Source organism: Tubulanus polymorphus, chromosome 6 (assembly GCF_964204645.1).
Source record: "Tubulanus polymorphus chromosome 6, tnTubPoly1.2, whole genome shotgun sequence".
Taxonomy (NCBI): domain Eukaryota; kingdom Metazoa; phylum Nemertea; class Palaeonemertea; order Tubulaniformes; family Tubulanidae; genus Tubulanus; species Tubulanus polymorphus.
The window spans coordinates 4,151,627-4,173,699 of record NC_134030.1 but is presented as its reverse complement, the minus strand read 5'-3'; the positions used below and the strand labels follow the sequence as shown (position 1 = coordinate 4,173,699).

Here is a 22,073-nt window from a genome sequence, read left to right as displayed (position 1 = left end):
CGATCCAAGGTTCGAGTCCTTGGAGCCGTTCTTGTTGTATAGCCTTTTGAAGAAAATCTCCCTTTTTTAAGAATAAGAGTACGAATCTTCGTGATTACGTGCCTGTGTTTATTACACCATGATACCATTATATTTGTAATGAGGGATTTTGGAACAACGAACCACTAAATCATATTTTGAAAGATTGCTTTGTCTCGAAGGTTGTTCGGAAAGTATACTCCCGCTCGCTCCCAATCAACCAATACTTTCAGGATACTTTTGGTAGAAACACTGCTTTTGACAAGGGTGTGTAGTAGCCACACGGTGTGTATGTAGCCACGCGATTCTTAACAATTCAGGATTCAGAAATATAAGTCATGCGTATTTTAGAATATTGGGCTGTATATCTATTTGCAGTATGATGTTTTAGGTGATTACTTAAATCATTCAGTGAATCGTTCGTTTAGCTGATTGACATACCTCATTATTCTCATCGCTCTAAACATAAAGATGTTAGCTTAATTTTCCAAGACAGCGAGCTTTTCTACGACCAACCGTCGCGTTTTAATCAGCGCTATGAAAGTGACCCTATTTCTACAGTTGTTTTGTCATTGTTGCTCGTATCCGAATATCGTTGCTTTCAAGAGAAGATCGCACGAGATCTTATCTAATCTCTCCCACTGAGACCTTGATTGCTCTAAAGAAACCAAGGGCTCCTTGCTCTATTCATTGAGATTTAAAAAAAAAACAAAACAAAACAATTACAAAGTGTGTATTTTGCTCAAACGATATAGCATTTTTCAATTGATTGCCCTTATCATTGTAGTAAATGCATGGGATAAAGTCAGTATTATGACTATAGGGCTTTTAGTGTCAGATGCGCGTGTCTGTAATGTAGAATGTGTGAGGTTTTTGAGAGCGACCTTACGACACGTTGACAAGGCGCCACGTGACCTCGGGTTGGGCGTCGTCGCTTGTCGACAATGTTTCCTTTTCAGTCGGATATTTGGAGAGTATTCGTTATCAAACTGGTTCTGATAACAGAAAAGTCACAATTTATAGCATCGGGCCAGATTTGAAAAGCATTTTTTGATGCGCTTGCCTCCCATTGAGACGATTCGATAAAGTAGTTGAAGCTCAGGTGCAAACACGCGGTGTTTCCTCCTTATACAATCGAGGTTTTTGATGGAGGAAACGAGCGCTTTTAAAGATTACCTCGAACTTCCTCTTAGGGATCAATTTCCAAATGAAGATTCAACAATTCGGGGCATTCAGATTTTTCCCCGTGTCACGGGTGACCTATGACATCAGCTAGACTCAACGAGAACACTCATTGCCGAGTAGTTATTCCAAACATGTGTAGATTGAAATTAGAAATTGGATTACATGTTAGAATATTCCAATAATAATTCCATCCATTTTTTCAGATTTTCTGTTTAAAACAATCGTGAATTCAACAAATTCAACAAATAAAATGAACATTCATTTCTAAACTGAAATTCAACATATTTTCCTAAGATAGAGCTCATTCTAGGTTGTGTCGTTCAAACCGTTGCGTGATAGATTGACAGAACCAGAGATTTCAAACACGGAATCAAAGTTACACCAACAAAGAGAACTGGTATTTGAGACAGCGCGCATGCGGATTAACACTGAGACAAGAAGCTGAAAAGTCGTGATCGAATTATGAATCTCAACGCATGCAAGACGTTTCCGTGTTGGTACTTATCAATGTAAATCTTATTGATAATAGATGTTCTATTGAAATGTCAGAATCACCAGCTTTTTGGATGCGCGTCCTTCCACGATACGCAAATTCGAAGACAAGAGACTCAATTATGGCGTTCCTTTTGAAATATTGCCAATCACGCGAAGTCACTCCGGTTACTTGAGGTCCGGTTTCGGAACTGAAACTCGGTCGCTACGCGCGCGCGCGTGCCACAAAAATTACTTCTATTTTAACGTGAACTAGGTAATTGAATACCGCAACAAATCGAATTGCATTATGATTCGCCATGTAGGTGAACGCACGGCATTTGCTGATTATTTGAAGTGTGACGCCGGAAATTCTAGTGCCCTGACAGTTTCCCGGGCCGTGAAGGTGCCCAGAAGGCTAGAGACTATGTATCGAAACATTCAATAAATTAAATCACTAGAAATTCGATAAGTGAATTACATTATGGACTCAACGTCTGTAAATGTTTTTAAACAATTGAGACACACGGGGAAGGTCAGGGCGCCGGGCCGCCGCCGCCCGCCGGCGCATCGTTGACAGCGACACGGTCTGTGTTGAATCAAAAATGAGTCGAAGGAAATAGGACAAAATATCCCTGAATGACGAAAAATCTCTTGTTAAAAACTTTTGAAACGTAATTGGTTGTGACGACCGGCCCGCTATCACCGCACCGGATCGGACAATGAGCCGGCCTTAACGTCCGATCCATGAGTCATTTTGACATCTAATCGTCACAGGTCGATGATGCCGTGGTATGACGCATATGTCATTTGACGTAAATAGGAATAAATAAAGCCCAAACGTTCGTTCGTTAGAACTATCGCTCGCTTGGTTATAAGATAAAACGAGATGCCTCTTTTCGGCAAGAAAAAAGACGATAAAAAGGATATGGGTAAATATATTTCCGTAGCGTAAAAGAGTGATTTCATTTCGATTCGAGTGATGAGAAAAATTTTTAAACAAAATGTCAATTCAAATCAATTCATTTTCCATCACGACAGAACAACAAAAACGATCACATCCACTGGGGCTTGTATCAGAGTTGTTGGTTCTTTAAAAACGAAAATCTGTTAATCCGGTGTCTTATTAGTCAGTAACCTGACTGTGGTTTAGTTTCACGATCGGATATTTTCACAAACCACAGTTGGTATAAGCCCATCCGATTATAAAAAGCTTACCACCAACGATTAGGTAACTAACTATCGGTGTCTATGATATCTATTTATATGTATTTATTTTACACCCGGTTAACTACTTTACAAATCACAAATTATAAAGCGTGTATCATAAGTCGGAGCGTTTTTACATTTAGGACAATTAGGCTACCTACAAAACTGATATGAACCCCTGTAAAAACGGTGGCAATTGAATCTTAGAATCTTATGGTCTGTTCTATGTTTTCAGAAAAGAAATCGTATCCAACAGCGGCACCAGCAGGATCGTACCCATCACAAGGAGCTGGTAAGTTCACGCTCTTCAAATGTAACAAGTCTTTCAACCACCTCTCTGACCGCCGCGTTGGAAACTGCCCTGCTGAGATTCCAAGCCGATATTCATACGAGTGCTTTCTTCATTTTCAGGAATTGCGCCTTATCCCGTAGCCAGTTATCCGGGACAGTATGGGTATAGCCCATACCCCGCTTCCAGAGGTGGTCAGATCTTAATATATCGCATTTTTACTGATTTGCACAATATTCAAGAATAACATATCAATGAGTTTAATATCTCACTCAAGTTTTGTTTCAACGTGTTAATTACACCATGAACTAACGATTGAAAGTGTTTTCTCAGTTTTTCAGAACTATTAATAAAGGACTAAACGAATGATATTTCTGATATTATCTTTCAGGCATGCTGTTTTTTTCACCTTACCCGGAAATGCCTTACCCCTATCAGCATCATTACTTTTATGCATCATTTATGAAAGGTGTCTCAATATATTACGGAGCTATTATGCTGTAGTAATCATACAATACATAGACTTCATTTTCAGCTTTTATGTTCGCTGAACGATATAGAATACAGTGGAACTCACTTAATCCGGATCATTTGGGAACAACATAATTCATCCGGTTTAATGAGAAATCCAAATTCAACATCATATTTTACATACATCTATAAATACTATTCCGGATAAGATCAGAAACTGGATGAAACTGATCCGAATTAAGCGGGTTTGACTGTAGTAACAAATAGAACAGGCATCTGGTTCTTGCTTTTCTGTACTTTTCATTTCTTCAGCTAGTCAGATGCATGATTATATAGAGTAGATATATGTATTTAAACATGGATAATAATTAAATGAAAATTTGGAATTTCATGTACAGATAAGCGAGAAAAAGATGATTAATAAGCCTATACATGTATACGACTCTTCTTCGGTATATGATATCCTTCCTTGTAAAGTAATAAAGGTTGTATTATGATATTGTTTCAGCTTATCCTCAGAACGCACCCGCTGCTGCACAATATGAACCTCCACCACCATATTCAGCCGTGAGTATACCTCTCTCTCATCTCGCTCATAACAATGAACAAATAACTAATTATGTCCTCCACAATGTGGAGTTGCAAGTTAATAGTTTAATAGTTTTTGGTAAGTTTATGAGAAGCTGAGATGTGTTTATTGTGGGTTAGGCAGTGTGTACGTATCTTCCTTACAGGTCTAGTTTGAACTCTAATCCAATGACTCTATTTTCAGGCTGCCCAACAGCAGTACTACCCTCCATATGGAGCTCCTCAGCAGGTCCACCAGCAACCTCAATACCCGCCCGGCTACGCGGCTCAAGCCCCTCCGAACACAGGATACCAAACACAATACGGCGGTTTCCAACCACAACCGGCCCAGACTGTAGTTATGCCCGGTGGTTTCGATGCCGGAGCAAGATTTGACATGTCAGGACCAAGAATACCGGTAATTATCATACTTATCATTGACCAGTTAAAATATTTTGATAATCACATAGATTTGAAAATGTGCATCAACTTGAGATTGGATGGTACCGGGAACATCCTCCTTGTAAAATGTTTATCTCTGGAGTTGGTCAGGTCTTTTGTAGTTTGCTAAAGAGATCTGGCACATGACATTACAGATAGTTTACCGATACATTGCATACACAACAACAAAAAATATTCAGGGGATTTACTAACTTGTGCAGTGTGTTTGCCAATCAGTCTAAAAGCTCATGGTTGCAAGGTCTGTCTCTATATTGAAGGATCGAATTGTTCATGATAGATATAAACGTATGTATTTTGTTGTTTAGCCTCCTCCTCCGGGATGCATGCCCAACGCTGCTCAGATGGCCGCTCAGTCAGGATCTAATGTGGTTGTTACTCAGCGCCCGAGTGACTGGATGACAGGAGGATCTGATGCTGGTTATGTTGTATGGTGAGGTGGGATGATGACAGATACGATACTGCTAATTTTTGGTGAACTTGAGTTTCATAATAGCAGACCTACTTGACTATTTTGTTAGCCGATAGCACGTGAGTTTCGTTATATATGATTTATTGTGGAACCCTAATGTAACTTTATGTATACAACAGTATATATTTTGATGTATTCAAGCTAAAAATCATGGTAAAGGTGTACTACATATTTCGAGAATAATTTCTTTATAGGGATCATTCATTTATTACATACGCATTAGGGGAGGGGGAGTGGTAAGTGCAATTGCGTACTGTAATGCTTAATGTATATGAATAAATGGTCAACAGGGAGGGGGGGTAGAAAAAATTCAAGTCAAAAATTCATGCGTACGTAATAAATGAATGATCCCTTAGATGTTCAATGTAGTACTCGTTCATATGTAATCTTTGCGAGCACTCACTGTGATAATGATAGCCTAAAATGGGTCATTTTACTAAAAAAAAACTTGGTCAAATTTACATGAAAGTTTTTCGATGTCTTGCACCAGACTTGTTAATGTTCTTGTAAATGAAGAAAACTAGCGAATTGCAGACCGTCCCCATTCACACCTTACCTGGTAAAATACTGTCGGTATCTAGAATTTGCCTTACTACAATATTGTAACATTCCGCAATACCTCCACATTTGTAAATACATGGCATACCTTATAATTAATATGCACATTAAAAACATGCATGCTGTTAATATGTTGAAGAATTACTTTTGAATCACATTATTTTAGAATTTAAGATCTAGCCTACTTGAAGATCTATTAGTTTATGTCAATAATGACTATTCATTTTGTATTAATTAAGATCCGAAATTGAAGCTGTTGTAAATTTATATCATGTAACACAAATCTTTATGTAAAGTCTACTTTTTGTTAAATGTTCACATTTTACCGAAATAAATACATTTAATTATATATTATTACTTGTGTTTAGTAGATTCGAGCATTTCTCGATGACAAATTGTTTCATATCCAGGGAAATCCCTGTATTGTGCAGCAAAAACTCTCGTTAAGTAATAGATGAATCATATTCTATAGAGTAGATTGAAATTTATTGTAGAAAACAAATACATAGATATCGATAAAATAATGATATATATTGAGTATTCAAGTACGCTGAGAATTTTAAGATTCTAAACAAACATTTGGCACTATTCAGACAAAGGGAAAATAAAACTACCCTGTGTCCAAGATTGAATCTACACAATATCTAACTACAAATCGCATTCGTTTTCATGCAGAATGTATATATTCATCCAGCAGCAAACAAGACTTGTCCATTTAGCGACAAATTACCATCCAATATCAGACTTCGAACCATGGACGCAACCTGAGAATAGTTCTGAAATGAGAACAAACTGAGCATTCATCATAGAGCTACTTCAGGACATTTGAAACTAAAGAGAAAATTCTTCATTGAATACCTGAGACATTATCACTGCTAGACACATCACAACTGCTGACGAGTTCGTAAATTCATGGAATACATCGCGTATTTCGAGGAAAAACGATTCTGCTTCTCGGGGAAACAGAAACAATAAACATCCTCTCCTTTCATGCGAGGCAGAAAACCCGTTTACTACAGACTCTGCGTGAGATGCACCACCTGTGAGTTCAAGTTCATACGTTTCAAGAATCAATTTCAACTCGTTTTTGTCGACTGAGTTCATGATGAATACGTAATTATTCGCAGAATCTTGTATCATATCTTCCAATGATTTATTGAGTTCACCGACCAGGGACTGATTATCCTCACAGCAATTTACAAAAGCAACCGAATTCGACTTCTCTGAAATACATATGACAAAATACATACGGTAGCCATATTTCTCCAACGGGGATTCGAACCTGATAGCATCGCGAGACACTCTGCCACAGCATGAACCCCTGCCTGATTGAACCGAGTGCATTAGTACCTGTTAGTACCTATGCGTTCGCGCGAATCAAACAATATTCCATGCTGTGACAATGACTCGCAATACCATCTGGTTCGAACCCTTACCAGGGAGGATGACAGTAACAGGAGACTGGCATGCTAGTTTTTGCGAATAGAGAAATCGTTTCAAAAATTCTACCTTTGAGTAAAGCCTCAGCGGCGTACAAATCTCGTTTATAAGTAACTTTCCATAAATCTCCAGTTGTTCGAATGATTTTCGCTTTACATTCCGAGTATTTCTGAGCCAAGTGGAGACATTCCGTACCATATTCAAAATCATAGTCAGTCGCCTTACAAAATGATACATAAAAGTGTGTTATTAAAGTTCAAACTCATAGGATTCTCAGGTACATGAAATGTATATCGTCCTCATTACCTTCTCATAGGCAGTTTTAATGATGTTGAACTGGAACGCTTGCGGCATCTCACTCGCCTGATATTTCGTTCTATCCAAGGAATGATCGAGAAAGTCATCTTTATCTAATGCGATCACGGTTGAGATCAAAGGTCTAGTAACACCAGCGGCCTGAGAAAAGATGAAACATCTTAGGATACTGGACACAGTTCCGCAGTTCATTGTACGAGTTTAAATCAGTTCCTTTTCAATTTTTTTGCTCAAATTTTACTCAGAACTATGGAAACTAAATCCAGGGCCTGGTTACCCCGGTAATACCAGGTTATAGAGGTAAAAAATTTGCCTTTTTCTGATCAATCTTTCGGGATTAAGCCACTTCAAAGACATTTTGAAGACACCACAAATACACTTACACCATGAGTAAATGCAGCATTTACAACATCTTCAATAATTTGTTCATCAACGAACAAACGAACGGCATCATGGATGATAACCACTTTAGATTCACTGTCATCTGTGAATGAAAAAGAGCAAACCACCATTTTCCACCATCAAGATCAGTCAAGTCCTTGGGCCAGTTGTTCAAAAGTTGGTTGAAGATAATTGGCGGATAAATACCACAGCAACAATCAACTTTTAATTTTCACAATGTCAACTATCCATCCATTACTGAAATCTAACCAACTTTTGAGCAACTGCAGCCCCTGTGACCATTAGCAGTAGGTCTGGTTTTAACTTCAACTGTTAGGGTTGACTCGATTATACCTTCATCAATAGCTTTGATGCCGTTATAAATCGAAAGGTGTCTCGTTTCAGCAGCTTCCACGAGTCGAACTTTCTTGTGCTTGTATTTCATTAAGATGTCAGTGGTGTGGTCTAACCACGAGTGAGCAACGCAAACATATATACAATCAATCCAACGTATCCTATAAAGACAAATGTAAAACAAATCGTTTTTTCAATACACCTCAACTCATCACAATTGCTGATAATAGTATGAATTAGCCCGCAATATCTGCTGCTGGCGATATTTTCGTACCTTTCAAACAGTTCAATTGTGTAACTGATTAGCGGTCTGCCTCGCAATAAACAATACTGTTTAGGGGTCGATATTGACATCCGTTGACCAGTTCCGCCGGCTGGTAAAATGACATTACTCCGCATAGATGACATATCGGGCATTTGTTCTAGGGTTTCACCGGACATTTTCACCTATTAAAAACGACACACCGTCCGAGGATAATTTTTGACATTTGTCATTTTTTGCGTCCCTCTCTTCAGTCTCTTCTATTCTATACAAATACAGGCCCTCTGGGCCCGTGTGGAGTCTGATTCCTGGTCTGTTCTTGAAAGAATTCTCAGATAAAACCAGTAAACCAATCCCTGTATCCAGTTTCCCAGTTTCAGTTTGGTAAAATTGTAAAAGGGTATTATACCTAAATTCCAGACTTTATTTATTTTCCAGTGTAGATCGCGGTTTTCTTGGTGGACGTAATAAATTCTTATTGAATTGAAATGCGGATTATATATAGATTGATGAAAAGACGATATGTACTATAGGCCTAATTTTAGGTAAAATGTCTATTTAAACATTTGAATATTTCATATGTTAATACATACATGTAGTATATTGTATTTTTCTATTAAATTATCTGTTGTTTATTGAGAATGAGTTGTTTAGCAATCGGTTAAGAATTATATTTCGTCAGCTGGATTTTCAAGATCCAAGATGGCGTTAGCTTGTCAAAAAGATAGCTATTTACGTGAAGTAAGTAATGATATCTCAACAGGTTTTCATAGAAAATTTGTCTTACTTCAGCAAATGATTAAGGAATTACTGATCATTACATATCGCTGCTGTCATTGTGTTGTTGGTCCTAGAAAGTCCTGAAAAACGTTATTTGCCTAGATATTTCCTATTATTCCGCTTGGTGGCAGCACCGAACGGTACAGACTTATTTGTCCCGTTTCTGCGGGCTACACCACAGGACCGTGACAGTTCGACCATTTCACTATTTGTTACAGTTTTTGCAACCCACTTCTATTCATCAATATGCCGTGTTTTTTAGTTGCACACTGAAGTTGTATCTTGCGAAGCTGCATCGGTGAAATTGAATGGTAATAAGAAAGAGAAAATTGACGGATATGAAATAATACTGGAAGATACAGTGCTTTTTCCTGAAGGTGGAGGGCAAGTAGGTCTTACTAGGATCGAAGCATCGATTTTAATGGTCGCTTTTACTTTGATCAAATGAAGAAACTACAAAATTTCAACATTTTTTTCAGCCGGATGATAGAGGAACTGTAGGTATTTAAGGTCATAATTGAAAATTAACTGAAAATTCATGTCATTACCTGATAGTTTCTTTACGCTTTTTGCATTCGCAGTTGAATGGTATTGAAGTTTTACAAGTATCGCGTCGAGGAAAAGATGCCGTTCATTTCTGCACCACCCCATTAAGCGTCGGTGAAAATGTTTCAGTGACTGTTGATTGGACGCGACGTTTCGACCACATGCAACAACATTCTGGTAAAATTTGCCAAGTGTTTAGAGCTTTGGAGTCATAAATTAAGTGACTTTGTACCTGCTGATGATTGCTTAGTGAGTTGAGACATCCAAAACATAATTGAGCCTTTTTATTTTGTTAAAATGTTTAGGACAGCATCTTGTGACTGCCATAGCAGATTCCATGTTTGGATATAAAACAACATCTTGGTACGTACTAAAAGATAAGGTAGATGTCATCGATTTTATGTTGTAGGCTTCTCAGCCTTTTCATAAAGGGAAAATTATTATCACTATCGTTTTCCATTACTCAAAGCGTACATCATTTTATGGTGTCATTTTTCAGGAATCTCGGAGCAAACACTTCATTTATCGAGTTAGATACTGTCAGTATGAAAGATACTGAAATGCAACGACTCGAGGAAGTGGTCAACGAAAAAATCAGACAATCAGTAGAAATGTTTCCGCAGTTATTCGACAGTAAAGATGACCCAGCTCTGAATGAGGTATTGCATTATAAGTAGATTTACGATCACTTGGACGCGGTCAACCTTTTTTTCTCTGAAAATGTTTGCTTTTATCCATTTTTCAGGTACGAACTCGTGGGTTACCAGACGATCATTGCGGACCAGTTCGAGTTGTCACAATACAAGGAATTGAAACTAATATGTGCTGCGGAACTCATGTTCGCAATCTTAGTCATTTACAGGTTAGATCAAACTGTAAATAATGAATAAGTAGAATTTGTAAAATATAACTGATAACATGGATATGGACTGAATCATGTAACCAGTTATTTCCAATAATGTGGAATCTGAACTCTACTTTCAGGCTATAAAATTACTCGCATTTGAAAAAGGAAAGAAAGGAAAAACAAATTTGACATTTGTTGCCGGTGACCGCGTTTTACAATACTTGGGAAAGAGTTATGAAATTGAAAAGAAACTAACATCATTACTGAAGTAATTTAATTGATCATAAATGAAACAATCTTAAGCATAAATGATGTCTAAGTTTCTAGATATTTTCTTTCAGAGGTCCAGCAGAACAGTTTATTGAACTTGTTGATAAAGTTCAGAAGTCTTACAGAGCTGCCAATAAGGTATTTCTGTTCATAATACAATTGATGAATCGGGTTAAATACGGTACCTCATGTTTCATATGATTTCTCCGTTTTCAGAATGTTACTATTCTGCTGCGAGAACTAGCTCAAGCAGAAGTCGAAAGATTCAAGAATCAAACACCAAAACCGTTATACTTAAGGATTCATAGGAAAGAAGGTGACAATGAATTCATGAATACTGTAGCAAATGGAATAAATGATAAGGTGTGAACAATTTCGTTAGGTCGATTTTTTGCACAGCCCCTTTTTCAATTCATGTGTGAGTCAGAAAATCTGTTTCTATTCAGAATGTGTTCAAGTTTCTTACTACTGGTGATGAAAAAGGTCAAGGAATGTTTTTGATCGATGGCCCTGTTGAACATGTCTCAGAGCTCGCCCCGAGGTATGTTACCGCGTGTCTTGTGTTTCCATAAATTTAATCAAAGAAAATGTAATTGGTGGAATTGGTTCCGTTTTCATTTTCCAGGATCGCCGAGCTATTGGATGGTAAAGGGGCGGGCAAGAACGGTCGTTTTCAAGGAAAAGCAAATAAACTCTCAAAAAGCATCGAAGCTGAAAAACTAGTGACTGAATTGTTACAATCAAAAACATCTGTAGACGTACAATGAAGTATTTACGAAATAAATTATGTTTTATCGTGTGTTTAACTATGACTTCTGTTCCTTTTTATTTTCAAAAAAGGATTCAATACTAGAGGAATTCACGCATTGGAAATCGTACAAAGCTCGTAAAAGAATTGTTTCTTGGTAGAATTCGATAGACAACATGTAGTCGCCAGTTTCACGACACGGCGCTGATTTCTTCGGGTGGTGACAAATCCGTTCGGTGTACATAAATAAGACAAATGCATTTAGTTGATTAGATTATATTGAACGTGTTCTGAAAGCCGCGCTGTTTTTGATGGCCGCCGCACGCAACCTGATGAAATATAGTAACGACAAGGCGTCCACTTGCTACATAGCAGATATACAATATGAGTTATAGGTGATTGAACAAAGATGAACAAGATTAATCTTCTAATCGCTATATTACCTTGTCTTTTATTCTGTCAAATTCTTCTCATGGTTTATAACCAAGTTCTGATTTGGTTCTGATGAAGGCAACATGCGTTAAACCGAAACATGTCAACAATATATTTCTATGTTAATATAAGAAAAGAAAGATTTGAAATGTTCGCCTTGGTGTTTTGCTTACTATAATTGATTAGCGGAAATGTGAAATTGACTAAGAGGACAGTAAGGTCGTGCAAGCGTGCTACATGTAGTTCTAAGCTTCATGCATTAAGATTAAGAACACTGTCTGAAGTCTACGCACATTTCGCTGACCAAATAAGTCTCCAGCATAGAAAAGTAAAATAAGTGAAGATAGATTCGCGCTTACTTTTCTATTCGATTAATACCTTCGTACGGAAGCGATAAGGGGCCTCGAGATGTCGCGTTCCAACTCGGCAAGTCGCCATATTTATGTCGACATACCGCGATATATCGCGTCAAGTCGACATGAATATGTCGATATATCGTGACGTTTTGACGACATATTTCGTTTTCACGACCACTTTCCTCGCGACAAGTCGACATATTCATGACGACTTGAAACTCAGTCGTCATATTACTGGCGTCCTCATCTTACATTTAGACGTGTCTTCAAATGACGGCTTGTCCCGTGGAAAATGGGCGAAAAAGCGAAATTTGTCGTCAAAACGTCACGATATGTCGACATATTCATGTCGACTTGACGCGATATATCGCGATATGTCGACATAAATATGGCGACTTGTCGAGTTGGAACGCGATGTTTTTTCGTCGATGTATTTGTAGAGTATTTATTGACTGAACGGATTTGAAGGCGGTAGTGTCGCCGTCATCAGAAACTGTACCACCTGTAATCATCAGTAATCCAACAAGTCACGTAGCAGTAATCTCATTTATGAACAATATAGAAAATGCATCGGGCGATTGGTCGCGACAGTGCGTCGTGTGATGTTTGTTCATTTACGGAAAATCTACATCAAGAAAGAACAAAGTTTTAGTATTTCCGATTGGGAGTTGTAACAAAACATTTAAGGTAGGGTAGTTTTTCTTTTTTTAGGAAACTGGGGACACTAATATCTTCCATGAAATTTCCATTTTACTCCGATTTAGAAACAAGAAGGGCGTTTATGTCCTATCATTTGGCGCCATCAATTTGTCGTGACGGCTGAAAATTTCATCTTGAAATGATTGATGGTGTCAAAGTAGGACGTAATATAATGAATGATATCATGTGTCAAGAAAAGTATGAAAAAATGGTGGAAGATAAATCAAAATCATTTTCCTTCGAGTAATGAACTCGCGAAAAAATTGTAACAAATTTCAATTCAATTCTCTACGAATCTTTCAGGAATTCTAAACGGATTATTTTTATTATATCTCAATATTACGGAAGCGATAAAGGGCCTCGAGATGTCGCGTTCAAACTCGACAAGTCGCCATATTTATGTCGATATATCGCGATATATCGCGTCAAGTCGACATGAATATGTCGACATATCGTCGACAAATTTCGCTTTTTTGCTCATTTTCCACGGGACAAGCCGTCATTTGAAGACACGTCTAAATGTAAGATGAGGACGCCAGTAATATGACGACTGAGTTTCAAGTCGTCATGAATATGTCGACTTGTCGCGAGGAAAATAGTCGAGAAAACGAAATATGTCGTCAAAACGTCACGATATGTCGACATATTCATGTCGACTTGACGCGATATATCGCGATATATCGACATAAATATGACGACTTGTCGAGTTGGAACGCGACATCTCGAGGCCCTTTATCGCTTCCGTACAATATGAAAATGATTTTCCACACATGTGTACAGCTATTGTTCGTTTCTGAGCGAAATTTGAAAAACCTAAAAGGATTATCATAACCGGTCCTAAAGCTATTTGATAGTGTCGTCATTTCTTTTTAAGATGGTTGGTTCGCTTTCTTTGGCTTGCCTGCAAAACAAACTACGAAACATAAACGCGACTGATATCGTAAAAGTTTACGACGACGGATCTCGTAAACAAAGAGAACATCTGACTCGCAGGAAATCCCGATTTGAATTGGTACGGATATGTGTAATGATTGCCGGTATTGAATTGTGTTACGCGGCTGAAACTGCGTTCGTAAGCCCGATCATGTTGCGGCTTCACGTGCCCTATCGTTATATGACACTGACGTGGTGTCTAAGTCCGATATTAGGGCTTATTCTAACCCCGTTGTTAGGATCTCTGAGCGACCGGTGTCGTTCTCGTCTCGGTCGCAGACGACCGTTCCTCATCGCGTATACCGCGGTTATTGTAATCGGACTGGCCCTCGTAGCAAACAGTCACGATATCGGACTGCTACTGGGCGATACCTGCAGATTATCTCCGAATAATGTTACCCTCGTCACAAATCACACGAGAATCACCACGGATGATGACGTTTTCGCCAAAAATATGACTGAAGATACAGTAAACCCCAGTGAGGTTAGCGGCGGTGTTTTGGCGATTACACGTCTACATTGTGTGTGGGGAGTCCTATTTACAGTAATCGGAGTGTTGTTGTTAGATTTCAGCTGTGACGCTAGCCAATCACCTGCTAGGACGTACCTTTTGGATATTTGCATACCAGAAGACCACAAAGCCGGTTTAACTATGTTTACCGTGGTGTCAGGGATAGGTGGCGCTATCGGGTACCTTTTGGGGGCTGTTAACTGGGGCACCGTGTCCAAATCAGGAGAATCATTTATGAGTCACGTGCGTATTATATTCACAGTAGTTTTGATTCTTCTAATAGCTCTAATGGGAATATCGATAACTAGTTTTGCCGAAATATCCCTCACCGAAATAGAGCCAAAATCATCAGATGTCAAAACGAAGAAATCATCAAAGTCCGCCAAATCGCAATTCGGTTATGAAGAATTCACGGACGATGATTCGGACGATTCTGATAATCGGGCAGACGCGAAAATTGCAACAGAAACGACCGTAACACAAGCGGATACCGACATTGTTGAGAAGAGAACATTTCCTCTTCCGACTCCGGTCACTGAAGAAACCGATCTACAGGCTACACTTCCCGGGCCTGTGTTAGAATCAGAGGTTTCCCTGAAAATGTACTTAATTTCAATAATCAAAATGCCCAAATCGCTCGTTATGTTGTGCGTTACGAACTTATTCAGTTGGATGAGTTTGTTATGCTACTCGTTGTATTTCACTGATTACGTTGGTCAGGTAGTTTTTGGAGGGCTACCCACAGCTCCAGATGGCAGCGAAGAACAAGAACTTTACGCCGCCGGAGTAAGATTTGGCTCCGGGTCCATGTCGTTGTATTCATTAAGTTGCTCTTTATATTCGTTGACCATAGAGTATCTAGTAGTACGCTTTGGTAAGTACTAAAACTAAGTGGATCCCATGATTTTTATAAGTTTCACTTGAAGCCTGGGACTTAGTTCTTAACCAACGGTTTAGAGTTTAACCAAGCTTCGAGCACCCGGCCCCTGGTCAGTAGCACTTATTGTTACGCCAGCGATGCTAACTTATATTTTCAAACGATCCCATGTGATGTGCATCCGTATTATCGAAGAACAATCTACATATTGGCGACGGATTTCGTTACTTACATTTATACTTCAATTCATTTTCTGACACGTATTTCAGGTGCGAAGAAAGTATATGTTTTGAGCCTGTTGTCGACGACAATTGGAATGATTTTAATGTCGTTAATGCCTTCAAGATTAACGGTAATTATACTGTCTCCCAGTGTGGGTATTATATATGCGGCTTTGTTTACGATGCCGTATATCATTCTAGCCAACTACCACAGCAACCAGGAGGTAAGTTGTTGTACCTTGGAGTAATCATTGGAGTCGAACTCCAAGGGTAATAATTTCAGATACACGTGTGCTCAAGTACATAGTCATGATGTTTTTATTATCAGTCAATTGGTTAAATTTGCAGTTTGGCGAGTTGCTAGAAAAGTCAAAAAGTGGTCGCCAGGTGAGAGGCCTAGGAACTGATGTCGCCGTCGTCGGAAGTATGGTCTTTGTAGGACAATGCCTCCTATCGGCGTGTATGGGAAGTATAATTCACGCAGTCGGAACGACCGCAGTCGTTGTTTGGGCGAGCGCTTTATTCAGCTTGTTAGCGGCGATTTCTGCATTCGGTATCAAATATATCGACATGTAGGTCGAAGAACATGCAAACGAAGAATACGCGCTGTAGTTTGTTTCATTTCAAACATATTACACAATTAAATCACACAGATTTGATGTTTGTATGCGCGTATAGGCGAAATAGATCTAGTTACGTATGCACACCACGATAAACAGCAAGCGGTTAAATGTATATACTTATAAAGCACATTGTATACGTACATCTTCGTCTCGTTAATTAACAATGAATGAAATAAAACACGAATTTTAGTTGAATAAACAGAGTATCGCTTCGCATGATAAAAACTCTGTCTTTCAGTGTGTTTTTACGTATCTCTTCACCAAATCGTGTAATTTATTAAGTTCTCCGTGTTCGGTGTCGATATCTTTCAACGTCTGGCGACATCCGCGGATTACCTTCGGTAATTTGCTTCCGTTATATGACTTCCGCGCCGATTCCCTCTTGTTGTACAATATCCAATTATTTTGCAGCGTAACTCTTTTTTCCCGATTGATCGACGACAGATCTTTAAAGGATAGTTCTTTTTCTATGGATGTTTTCTGACGCCCCTGACGCCCGACGTAGCCACGGACGCCGAGCAATTTCGGGTTTTCGCCCACGTTGTCCGATTTCATCACTTGCGCACCTTCATCAGTACCGTTCGCAGATTGATGCCCGATATTTTCGGACGGTGGGGTATCGTCATCGCTCTGTGGATAATTCGCGTTCGGCAACTGTACCTTGATGACGTCACGTTTGACAACGGCGGTCGGCGAATCTAGTTTGGTGATGAGTCGCTCGAGGACCGGTTGCGACCTCGTGTGAACGGGGCAACTTCTTTCGGTGATGTGTAGAAAATTGCGGAAACTGTGGTTGTATTTACTGTTGAAAATCCAGCTCGAACTATCAGACAAGATATTATTTGAGCGATGAGTATTCAAAGCTGGTAGACGCCATGATATCGCTTTGTCCGTCGATTGTGTTAGAGGTTCAGTATTTATCTCCGAGTGACTGTTCTGTCGGTTTAACTGTACGGAGCTATCCGTCGACCTAGCGAGGCTAACGTTGCTTTCACAATCGGTCCATCGATGAATCGATGGCAATTTGTCAAATTGCCGCGGTTTCGCGTTGAACTTTAACTGATTCACATTTAGATAATTGTTACTTCGCGCTGTTTCCGCGTTCGCGCATAATTCCCGTTTGAACTTTTCGATTTTCAGTTTTTCTGGTAGAATTTCCGGTCCGCGGAAAGTGTACATTATCCACAGCGATACTCGAGAGTGCTTCAAGAGCGAGAGATCCCTTTCTGCTATATGAACTAACCGTGCCACTTAAACCTCACCTCGCGGGCCACTTGACGTAGCCAAACATTAACTTTCCAGCTGAAACGCTTCGTTGATATCGTTAATCATTGCGAGTTTATATTCACAGATATGTGTTTTATGTGTGAGGTATGTTATTGACTTGTCGGTGAATGCGCAGCAGTGTGGAAAAAGAAAAAAAATTCCCGGCACTGATATAAAAATGGCAACATAATCTCAACCTTTTGAATAGACTTCGAATTCTAACGGCATCGAAGCGTGTTTTTCTGTCGCGAGTTAATATTGTCAATTGTTAATGCGGATTTGTTTGAATTGCTGTCATCGAGGCCTATTAATTCAGATCCGTTAATACACCGATATATCGACCGTAGCGGTAAAACAGTGATATCCGTGTTTGTCTTAAGAAACAGCTTAATTGATACCACGCAGTATAATAACGATTGCACTCAAATGAACTGTGGCCCCGGCCAAAAATCGTTCGCATAATTTCAGACTTTTTGATCGCGAAATGGGGAGTGGTAAGTTTCAAAGATTATTTGCGACATAGTTTTACAAAATACTCTAATGAGCAAAGATAATTATTCATACCAGATGGCTAAAGGGATGGCGCAAAATGTGCATATGGATACATGAATTGGTGTTGTGTTCCTTTTACAACCCCACCACACTTGCCGGGAACGAAACAGGGGAATTGAGATCTAGATTTTTCAAATGGCTGATCAGTCTCTTATATCAGTAGTATACTCTGTCAAAGTGAAAATGGCGATGTCATTCGCGTAATCCCAGCTTCGTCGCCTGCAGAGCACGGAAATGAACGGTTCACACACGGTCGTGAATTGGAACCGCAGTAGAAGCTTCAGGCATTCCTGGTGGTCGCGTATTTTACCAAACGCGTCGATGACGACAGCGATCAGAAAATTCAACAACAAAACGCTTACGATCAGAACGAAGCCGACGTGTAATAAAGCGATACTCGTCGATAACGCTTTTTGGTCGTAATAATATTTCATGTCGATCATGTTCAGCATCATTAGAAATACCGAGTATAGGCTGTTCTGGAGGCTGTTGAAATCGGACCTCGTAAAACTGCTGGAAAGACCGTGCAACATAGCGTAAAATGCGAACCCGAATGATACGAACAGCAGGACGGCGACGATAGAGAACTGCGCCAGTTCGTTCATCATGCGTTTGAAGCCCATGATAAAATGGCCGCAAAATGGCAGTAATTGAAAAACGGACATCAGATCCCAAACACAAACGGTCGTATTGAATGCGAGCAATAAGTTAAACAAGGTCAACATTAAACGGCCGTTAATTTTGATGCTGCCCTGCACTAGTATCGGTATGAACGTGTACAGAATCGACAGACTGACTAGAAACGAGCAGACGATAAAAAACGCCGATTTGACGACTAATCCTCCGGTTCGGATATTCGGTCGTCTGAATGTCGTGGCGCACGTGTTGTTTCTGATGATGAAGACGGCGACAAAAATGAATCCGAGAACGTTAAAGAAACTAGTGACGACGCATATGGACATGGCCACGCGGGCGTTATACGTCGAACCGATGGAAAACGCGCTCGCGTTACTGAGGTAACTCACCGGACTGGGGCCGGGCTTATCAGCCGTGTCGATAGTCACTTCGACGCCGAACACGACCGTAATATAGGAAAACACGGACACTAACGTATATAGTGAGAACGGTATAGATATAGGCAGGAATCGCGTTATCTTACGCGACATCCATTTCTGGACGGCCGGACATTCGATCAGGAAACGAGAGAACGCGCCGATCTCCGATTCTCGAATGTAACTCAACAGACGCAACGGCGAATGTTTGCGACGATTCGACCATTGAAACGTTTCGTAGTCGGAGAAATCGTATTCGTACGTGGTGATGAAGCCGCGTCTAGACACGACGCGTCTGTACACACCATCCGCGTCAACGTATTTCGCTAATAATTCGAACGTGCCGAATTTAGCGGCCAGTTCCAACGGTCGAAATTCGGCTTCGTTTTCGCGGAGAAGTAGCTCGGTTGGTAGGACGAGTTCTTCGCGCACCAACCAACAGTAAACGTCGGTGAGTTTGGTTTCAATTTGCGGCAGTTCGGTAGCGGCGTGCACGAGACCGTGCGCCAGGTTATTCCCGCCAGTGTCCGACGCAGAAAAATCGAATTCGTAATCGTGCAGTATTTTCAACACGTTATAAGCGGTGAATATAGCAGCCAGTACAACGAAACTGCTGAATCCGGTCTCGACCATCTTTGGCTTGTTCGCTCCACAATTCATTACGTTATCGTCGTCGGGGTCGTAAACGAACCGCGCGTCTCGTATGGCGGATATTTCATCCGAGGAAAGTTGCCTGAAAACTCTCCTCACGTAATCGCCATCGTCGTTGACGATCGCTTTAAACAAATCGAAACATTTAGAGATTGGAATCTGTGGTTTGGGTGATTGCAGGAACGATTTAAGATATTCGATGCCCTGTTGTTGTTCGGGATTATTAGTATGATTCTCAATCGATGTAGACGGAAGGCCTCTGACTTGAAGCAACATTGTTTCTGTCATCGTCTAAAATGTACAGAACTTAGAAGTCAGTCTTTGAATGAAAAGCAAACTTTCCAGGAGCCAGTTGCACAGTCGTGACTTAAGTCCGAAAGTAGTCTTAAATCTTAAGACTGGTCTCAAGTTGTTAGATTGGCTATAGAACTAAGTTGGTCTTAGACTGGTCTTAAGTCTAAGCCATGACTATGCAACCGGCTCCTGGAGCCCAACGCACACGACACAGGGGAACGCTTGGAAACATGATTCTGTTCTCTGTTTCCGTGTTTCTCAAGCGTCGTGTGTGTTACGCAATGCTACAATATCGAGCGAGCTATTTGATCACTGGTCCAATGGGTTATCGATTGTCTTGTGCGTATCAGGTTCGATCCCCGGTGATCTCGTATCTATACATAACTTGTTTCTCTGTCACTTTGTTACTCTATCATTGATTTAGTATTTTTTAACATTTTAACTAGGTATCACTCTCCCAGTCTGTTTGTTTTTTTTCTTCACTTATTCGATCAAAACATCAAATAGACCTACCTTTCATTGAGAATTTTTTCCGCATTTTCTAACACACTTTGAACCCGATTTACGCCATACACTGTTGCTACGACGCGATTTACTCGCAATGCAGTTGATCGCGCGCTGTAACCAATTAATATCGGCGAGAACCGTACTTTTCATTTGTTGTATATGTACATTGTCATCGTCAATATTTAAACAAGACTTTTCCCTGCTAAGCCGCTAATAGATGTTTTTTTACGTTCTCCGATGTCTTTCTCGCATATGGCTATAAACGTATGACATGATATACACTCTTTTTAGTAACAATCTATTCCTCATTTCCATATTATGATTTTAATTGGACTCGGGAGAAATCAAACAGCTTGAGTCACTTTATCAAAACAATTATACAATCATTTATTATAATATGAAAATGAGCATATTTTTTTGTATCATATTGCATTAGCACGAAGGAGTTTTGTAGGTTTGAGGAAACGATGTTAATTACATAATACAAAAATATCAATACTAGTAATTGACACACACGGATTTATAGCGGCGCTATTTCCGTGTAACCCGCGTATTGACATTATGGTAGAGACTGTCGAACGTTCAGAAGAGATAGAATCTATAAGTAAATATACCGAGTTTTTACATTATAGCCTTTGTTTTCGAATCGTCCATTTCAGAATTACGTAGTCGAGCCGAGTGCAATGGTTGAGATACAGTCAGCAAAGATATCCGAGTTTTTTACCAAAACGAGTATTTCACTGAATTTTGCGATGGAAAAGAATTACAATCACTCAAAAATATCCTAGTAACATCATCTGCTTGGAAAAACAGTGAATGAATTCACAAATGAATTTCAAGGAGATTACGATTACATTACAGTGTTGGCTTCCCTTCACTGGCTACCTGTGCAACAGCGAATCAAATTTAGAATTTTCCTTTTTGTGTTCAAGTTTCTGAACAACCTGGCTCCTGTTACATACAAGATTTGATAGTTCCATATGCACGTCCCGTCCAACCGTCTTAAAAGATTTGGTGGACGTTGCTTCCAATCTATTTCCCCTGAAACCCTTTGGATTCAGAAATTCGGAAAATTTGTAAAAATCTGAACACATTTAAACACAGTTTAAAACAGCTGCTTTTCTGTGGTGCGCTGGTGAACATTTTTTTAAAAATAAAACATGCGCTTTATATAAATCTTAAATATTAACATCATTATGGCTTCCACGTTTGGCGCTTGGGTCGTGGCATTTGTTATTCAATAATATGGAATGGTCACTGACATTGAGATCATTTTCTTAGAGTCATTTCTTTGCTAGCCCGGTAACAGGCAGATAAAAGACCGTGCACGTTCATACGCGCTACCTGAGGGTTCAGATGTACGTTGGGGACGAACAATATTTCGATAATTACAATGAAAATCCGTAATGATTCACATCGCTATGCTGGGCACAGCGCGCATTAAAATCACCACAAAC

The 22,073-nt window shown here is 39.6% G+C and overlaps 4 protein-coding genes across 5 annotated transcripts; 3 read left to right on the top strand and 1 right to left on the bottom strand.

The window, feature by feature from the left end:
* Positions 1-2,454: 2,454 nt before the first annotated feature.
* Positions 2,455-6,048, top strand: LOC141907658 (uncharacterized). Of its 2 annotated transcripts, XM_074797377.1 has the most exons (6): positions 2,455-2,606; positions 3,119-3,175; positions 3,295-3,363; positions 4,152-4,210; positions 4,416-4,628; positions 4,978-6,048. In XM_074797377.1, the coding sequence occupies exons 1-6, from the start codon at positions 2,564-2,566 to the stop codon at positions 5,104-5,106; spliced, it is 570 nt and encodes a 189-aa protein (XP_074653478.1). In that variant the 5' UTR covers positions 2,455-2,563; the 3' UTR covers positions 5,107-6,048. The 2 variants fall into 2 exon arrangements, with proteins under 2 accessions (XP_074653478.1, XP_074653479.1); XM_074797378.1 differs by lacking the exon at positions 3,295-3,363.
* Positions 6,049-6,221: 173 nt separating this feature from the next.
* LOC141907651 (D-ribitol-5-phosphate cytidylyltransferase-like) lies at positions 6,222-8,912 on the bottom strand. Its single transcript, XM_074797365.1, has 7 exons — positions 8,464-8,912; positions 8,190-8,350; positions 7,838-7,938; positions 7,446-7,595; positions 7,209-7,359; positions 6,558-6,922; positions 6,222-6,475 (listed from the first exon to the last, which is right to left on the bottom strand). The coding sequence occupies exons 1-7, from the start codon at positions 8,628-8,630 to the stop codon at positions 6,386-6,388; spliced, it is 1,185 nt and encodes a 394-aa protein (XP_074653466.1). The 5' UTR covers positions 8,631-8,912; the 3' UTR covers positions 6,222-6,385.
* Positions 8,913-9,148: 236 nt separating this feature from the next.
* LOC141907650 (alanyl-tRNA editing protein Aarsd1-A-like) lies at positions 9,149-11,683 on the top strand. Its single transcript, XM_074797364.1, has 12 exons — positions 9,149-9,192; positions 9,494-9,619; positions 9,711-9,728; positions 9,813-9,954; positions 10,083-10,140; positions 10,277-10,436; positions 10,523-10,639; positions 10,762-10,892; positions 10,966-11,032; positions 11,111-11,257; positions 11,341-11,435; positions 11,520-11,683. Exons 1-12 carry the CDS (start codon positions 9,154-9,156, stop codon positions 11,659-11,661), a joined length of 1,242 nt encoding a protein of 413 aa, XP_074653465.1. The 5' UTR covers positions 9,149-9,153; the 3' UTR covers positions 11,662-11,683.
* A 2,320-nt stretch (positions 11,684-14,003) lies between these two features.
* LOC141907212 (membrane-associated transporter protein-like) lies at positions 14,004-16,247 on the top strand. The gene is made up of 3 exons (XM_074796792.1): positions 14,004-15,447; positions 15,720-15,895; positions 16,020-16,247. The coding sequence occupies exons 1-3, from the start codon at positions 14,004-14,006 to the stop codon at positions 16,245-16,247; spliced, it is 1,848 nt and encodes a 615-aa protein (XP_074652893.1).
* The last annotated feature ends 5,826 nt before the right edge of the window (positions 16,248-22,073 follow it).